At 35.6% G+C, this 6,207-nt stretch overlaps 1 protein-coding gene across 3 annotated transcripts in view; it reads right to left on the bottom strand.

Moving 5' to 3' along the window:
• Nucleotides 1-426: 426 nt before the first annotated feature.
• The window catches only part of LOC128020874 (band 4.1-like protein 4), a 40,464-nt gene continuing 34,683 nt past the window's right edge, over nucleotides 427-6,207 (bottom strand). Inside the window, exons 15-23 of one of the 3 annotated variants that reach the window (XM_052607634.1) lie at nucleotides 5,458-5,571; nucleotides 3,839-3,889; nucleotides 2,907-2,984; nucleotides 2,627-2,746; nucleotides 2,505-2,552; nucleotides 2,361-2,429; nucleotides 2,136-2,246; nucleotides 1,969-2,047; nucleotides 433-1,379 (exon numbers count right to left, since the gene is read on the bottom strand). In XM_052607634.1, coding sequence (XP_052463594.1) covers nucleotides 1,272-1,379; nucleotides 1,969-2,047; nucleotides 2,136-2,246; nucleotides 2,361-2,429; nucleotides 2,505-2,552; nucleotides 2,627-2,746; nucleotides 2,907-2,984; nucleotides 3,839-3,889; nucleotides 5,458-5,571 — 778 coding nt within the window. In that variant the 3' untranslated portion in view covers nucleotides 433-1,271. Of the gene's footprint in view, nucleotides 1,380-1,968; nucleotides 2,048-2,135; nucleotides 2,247-2,360; nucleotides 2,430-2,504; nucleotides 2,553-2,626; nucleotides 2,747-2,906; nucleotides 2,985-3,838; nucleotides 3,890-5,457; nucleotides 5,572-6,207 lie in introns of all 3 variants that reach the window. The other 2 variants (XM_052607635.1, XM_052607636.1) reach the window with 2 other exon arrangements.

Raw genomic sequence — 6,207 nt, 5'->3', positions numbered from 1 at the left:
GAAACATCAAACGTTATGATGAAAATCTGTGATGATATAGATTTACTGTCTGCTACACCTTTACGATGTTTGCCAAGTTATGCATTAGTATCTGCACCTTAACCCTCAAGTAATACCGCGATATTTACCATTGCTCTGTGAAATTTTAGTGTGCAGAATCCTTTCAGCTCGTGCGGCAGAGAAACGCGCGCGCTTTCATCTTTAGAACTCTGTCTTTGATCTTCCGCTTTACAGTAGCTCTAGTCTACTCTATAGCATCACCGTTGAAGACTTTTGAAGCTGTTTTACTTATTGTGGAGTTAATGAAAGTTATCGTGAGCATTGTAATGTTCGAAGGAAATGCCAGGAAAGTTTTAAAACGCGTGGTTTACTCATAAATTAAACCTTCATGCTGTGGAAATACAAACGAGGACAGAAGACAACGAGCGCACCGTATAGCTGTTTTTTTTTTTTTTAAAACATGTAATCAAAATAGTAAGGACAAACATATCTTATTTTATCAATCAAATTAATAGATTCTGCTTCTTTTAGAAAAATACTTAATGGAGAGATCTGCTCCAGTCTGATGCATGCATTTTATTTTTTACACTTTTATTGACTACAAATAACTAATAACCAAGCTGTTTGCCTCCCTCTGCTGTCTGCAGTGTGTCGTTTCATAGGATAACATCCTAAGACATCATTTAAACCAGACCAGACCACTTTGCTTTCGACACAAGACATGTACATTAACCCCAGTGTGGATGTACAGTAATGTATTTATTAACAAGTTGTTTAAACTAAAAAAAAAAACTGAGCTTCCAGTTCATCTACAGCGATTTTTAGGAAGAAGTACGAGTCTACATTACTGTGCAAACACAAAAATAGAAACACAGCAGAGCTGATTCTAAAATCTGAAGACACAATGGACAACAGCGATAATACAAATAATACGAAGCACGGTTTACATCATTCCCACATGCTGCTCGAGCTCACAGAAGTTTAATACTGTACGAAAAATGTGAAATGAGATGTTTGCAATGTCAGATTTAACACCACCGACAGACAGTTCACAGACATCCTTCATTTGACTGTTAGGAGAAAATGAATCGAATTTCTACGTTTTCAGTATGATTTTGTAATACATGCAACCTCTATAAAGGGACACATGCATCCAGTGAAGAAATACATTGTCCTCTGATGAAAGGTTGAGGGTGTCCGTGTGTCTGGATCAGTGTTTCCATCTCCACCAGACCTTGACTTTTCATTTCACCCGTTCGTCCTTGACTCGGTCACGTCTCTGTTTTCACTCGAGATGTGTGTACGGTCTTCACCACTTTGGCGGAGCTTTTTGCGTCCTGCTCAGAGCTCTCTGAGAGAGTGTCTTTGGAGCACTTCTTCTTCCGAAAGGAATAAAAATAGACACACTTTACAGTGAGCAAACACCAGGTAACCAACCAAGCCATCAAAATATCCAAGTTTATCCTAAAATATCATAACTGGAGGGAAAACGACAGACTGCGTATGCTTAAACCAACTGAAATCAGATGAATCTCTGTCTCTAAAGGTAAATGTTTCTACGAGCATTGAAACTGTTCACTAGTTACCGGAATAGTTCACCCACAAATGAACATTTGTATTTGGAGAAATGCAGCAGTGCATCAGTGTCTCATCAATGGATGCTCTGCAGTGAATGGGTGCCGTCAGAATGAGAGTCTGATAAAAACATCACAATAATCCACAGTCCATCAGTCAACATCTACAGACAAAATCTGGGTGTTTGTAAGAAACATGATGTTTTTATCAGACTCTCATTCTGACGGCACCCATTCACTGCACAGCATCCGTTGATGAGACACTGATGCAATGCTGCATTTCTACAAAAGAAACAAACTTTCAGGATGTCCCGAGGGTGAGTGAATGTTCCCCAAAGAACTAACTCCTTTAAATAATTAAGCATGGAAGTCATGAAGGAGGTGTGTGTCTGACCTTTGCAGGGGTCAAGCTGGAACCGGACACATCTGCAGTGCGTGTAACCGGGAGAGGAGGCACCAGATCGGTCCGAGAGCTACAGACGTGAGTGGAAAGACAACAGTAACGACTCTGATCTGATCTGTGATATGAAACGTCCTCTTGACCGCTCAGGATGGACTTACTTGAGCTCGGAGAGCACAGACCGCTCGCCGTCCGAACACTGGGAACGCCGATACTGCCGGAAGCTCCTGGGAGAATGTGAATGACGGATCTTGATCGGGTCACCTTGTGTTCTGAAACCAGATGCATGTAGTAGTAGACATGCAAGTATTTAAAAGCTTCTTTTCCCAAACCATCATCCTCAGCTCATCAGGAACAGAGACACACAATAGGTTTATTTGACTCACTCCACTTTCTTGTAGGGAATCTCCTTTCGTTGCTCCTCAGAGAGACCTGAAGGATCCACCAGCTCCTTTCTGCACACAAACACAATTAATCAACACCGTCTGTCTTCTGTGTTTCAGAGTGTCTGAGAGTTTCCTGAAACTCACTGGATGTGCTTCCAGAGCTGCTCTTTAGCTTGAACGTCAGGACTTCGTCTGTGATGGAGAAGATGGGGAAAAAGGTTGAAAGCGGGTCAGGGTTTACAGGGTTAATAGTGTCATGTGCTTACGAGCGTGAGCGGTGTCTCGAGCGCCGATGGTTGGGATCACCGGGAGGTTTTTCTTTTTGTCTGCGCAGCACAACTTCCCACTGCGGACCAGAGTCGACCATCTCGTTCTCCTGACGGGATCTGGAGGTTGTAGGAATGTTTATGGGTTTGCATCACAATACCAAGATTTTCCCAATGCCCCACAATAATAGCTTTAAGAGCATTAACGCCTTCATTTATAAAGTCCATATGTTTCAGGAGCCCTGTGCTCTTTTATTGTGCTGAGAGGTCAATAACCAACCGGTTTCTTTTTTTACGATGTTCCCTGTTGGAATTCTCGGATTCGCTGCCGCTGCTGGTGTTTCCACGGGAACGTGATCTAAAGGGACCAATCAGAGGGGTTAAAGGTCACAGGGACACATGGTCCTGAACAACTGATCAACATCACTTATTAACAATATATATATATATATAATTTATTTTATTTTATTTTTCTTAGTATACAATAAATTGCATGTCTGTTCCAAATAAAGAACACCTTCCTTAAACAAATAAAAAAATACAAAATATTTTTTTGCAAAAATAAAATAAATACAAAAAAAAAAAAAAATCCACATGCATGTTCATTTATTTCATAGTTTACATTTACTCATCTTCTGGTCATCAAAGATTAGGATGAGTTTGATATTCTTCATCAGATTTGTAGCATCAGTGTCTCATCAATGGATGCTTTGCAGTGAATGGGTGCCGTCAGAATGAGAGTCCAAATAGCAAATGTTTTTAATGCTGGATTTTTTCATCTTTTGTCTTCTCCAGATGTTAACTGATGGATTATTCTGATGTTTTTATCAGACTCTCATTCTGATGGCACCCATTCACTGCAAAGCATCCATTGATGAGACACTGATGCAATGATACATTTCCACAAACCTGATGAAGAAACAAACTCATCCTGATCTGGGATGACCTGAGGATGAGTAAATCTTAAACAAATGGTACTTTCTGGGTGAACTAGAACTTAAACACACTCCTTCTGCAGATTTTGTCTCAAACAAATGCAAAAAATGTGTCTGTTTCTGTTTAAAACCAGCCATGGACAGTCTTTCCTTGAAAAGCATACACTAAAAAAACCAAAGAGCTGCGCGACATCAAACACTGATCGTTTCCTTTCTGTTAAATTCTATCACTTGTGAAGCTGTTGAAGTCTAAAGGAGCGAAGGAATAAAAGCGCACCTCCTCCTGAACTGTTTGTTGGCCTGTGGGTCCTCGGTGGATGGACCTCTCCTGTTGAGACAGAACACAATGAACAGCGTTTAACGAGAAACACGGACTGTTTCATCATCACAGATGTCTGCACTGCTTTGAGGATTTACCAGGATTTATTTATTCTCAGATATTCTTTCATACGTCTTATTAATTGATGCCCAGAAGCAAAGACTCATAACTTTCAGCTCTTCTACTGTCAGACAATGAGTCTAGAAATATCAACTGTGTTTATATGAAGCCAAAGACCTTTTATAAATAGATATTCAATGTACCGTTTTCAGTTTTAAAAAGGACTAAAATAAATCAAGAAGATATGTTTTTTTTAATTAGCTTTTATTTTTATAACTTGAGTTTTCATTTAACCCCTTAACTGTCACTCATATTTTTGAAAATTGTCTTTGTAGTGCACGATCCAAACTTACATTTTTATAATTCATGAATGAAAATATTTTGTAACATGGTATTGATGTACCATTTACATGGAAATGCAATGTCTGATTTTAAAATGGGTTTTAAAGGATGAATTTTGAGATTTTAAGTTTTCAGTCGATATATAACTTCTGATGATTTCTAAAATGTGATAGAGAAAAAGGCAACAAAGAAGTCTTCTTTTTTAAACTAAGGTCAAAATTCCTGTTATAATTTAGATTTTTGAGGGTGCACTCTTGTCATAAATTAATTGATTACTTTTCCTACATAATTTTTAGCAAAAAACACTTGTAAAATATATATTTGGGAGTCTCAGACCTTTCCAACGATATATAGTTTGTCAAGATTAGATTAGATTTGATTGTAATATAGTGAAGTAAATGTAGGCGTCCCACAGAGTGGACGGGTGACAGTTAACAGGTTAAAATGTTTAGAATTGTTTTTATTTGTTTTGCATGTTTTTTTTGTTTATTTAAAAAATTAATTTATTTTAGTTTCAGTTTTATTTGCTTTATTAACTCTAGTTCTCAATTTTAGTGCCGCAACTAGATATTAATAATAAAAATTCATATTTTATTTTTGATTTAATTTCAATTAACATCAAATAAGTGTTACTTTTTTTTATTTTTTATTTTTTTTCATTTCCAGTTAGCAATTTTAGAGAACTAAACGAAAATTTAAATATCGTCTTGGCAAGACATTTTTCATCTAATATTTATATTTAATTTTATTTAAGTTTTAGTTAATTTTACAAAAACGAGTTTGTTTAATTTTTATTCATTTTATTTACAGTTAGAAATTTTAATGCTTCGAATTAAACTAAAAAATTTGAAATATCATTTTGGCAAGACGTGTTTTTCTCTAATATTTATATTTAATTTTAATAAGACTTTAATAAAATGTAATTTACATAATTTCATTCAAATTTAATTTAATTCAGTTAAAAATTTTTTTAAATAGTTTTAATTAATGATAATAACCCTAGATGCAACTCTCTGTGTTTGGATTCCTAATACAAAATTCCGGTTTATTCCCACTAGAGGGAGCGAATGCATCTGGATTGAGATTCAGAGCAGATGTTCAGTGACTCTGCTGCATGCATTAACACTGGAGCTCATGAAAGAGTCTGAATGCAGAAGAGAGATGCATGTGCTCACCTGCGGCGGGCCGAGAGAGACGTCTCGTTCTCCATGTCTCCGGAGGGTGAACGTCTGTGAGCTTTGGGGAATCTGGGAGATTTGTTCCTCTCGCTGGCCGAGTTATACAGACCGCTGAGGAAAAACAGAGATGAGACGACTTGTGAATGCACAAATACAACACACACAATAACTACACATGACATAGTAGTCCATGAATTTAAATCAGTGCTGTTAACTAAAAGTGAAAATTAACTGAACATAAAACAGATATACTAGATGAACAACTTGTTAAAAAATGTTAACTTGGCAACTTCATGAAATAAAATAAATAAAATAAAATAAGCTTAAGATGGAGAACTAAAAATGAAAGCTTTGTAGAAAAAGAAATATAAAAAAGCTAATACAGAATATAAATAAATTCATCTAAATGGAGAAAAAAAGTTTAGGGTAAGTTTAAAAATGTAATCCATATATTTATATATATATATAACAGAATTACTTTAACTTAAATTAAAATGAACACTGAAAAAATAAAAAATAAAATATATATGAAAACAACTAAGGGAAATGAAACAAGTTTGTTGAAATGCTAAAATTTAAGCCATACAGATATAAAAAAAAACCACAGCTAGTAAAAATTAGAAAATTATTATAACAAAGTAATATTACAAATGAAAATATGAAAATAAAAGCTAATTAAAAATATTAAAAAATACAGATGAATTAAGATCAAGTACCAAAATAAAAAGTGTATATATATATATATAT

Source organism: Carassius gibelio, chromosome A10, assembly GCF_023724105.1.
Source record: "Carassius gibelio isolate Cgi1373 ecotype wild population from Czech Republic chromosome A10, carGib1.2-hapl.c, whole genome shotgun sequence".
Lineage (NCBI taxonomy): Eukaryota > Metazoa > Chordata > Actinopteri > Cypriniformes > Cyprinidae > Carassius > Carassius gibelio.
Note: the sequence above shows the minus strand (reverse complement) of the source record. Positions and strands in the feature narration are given on the sequence as shown.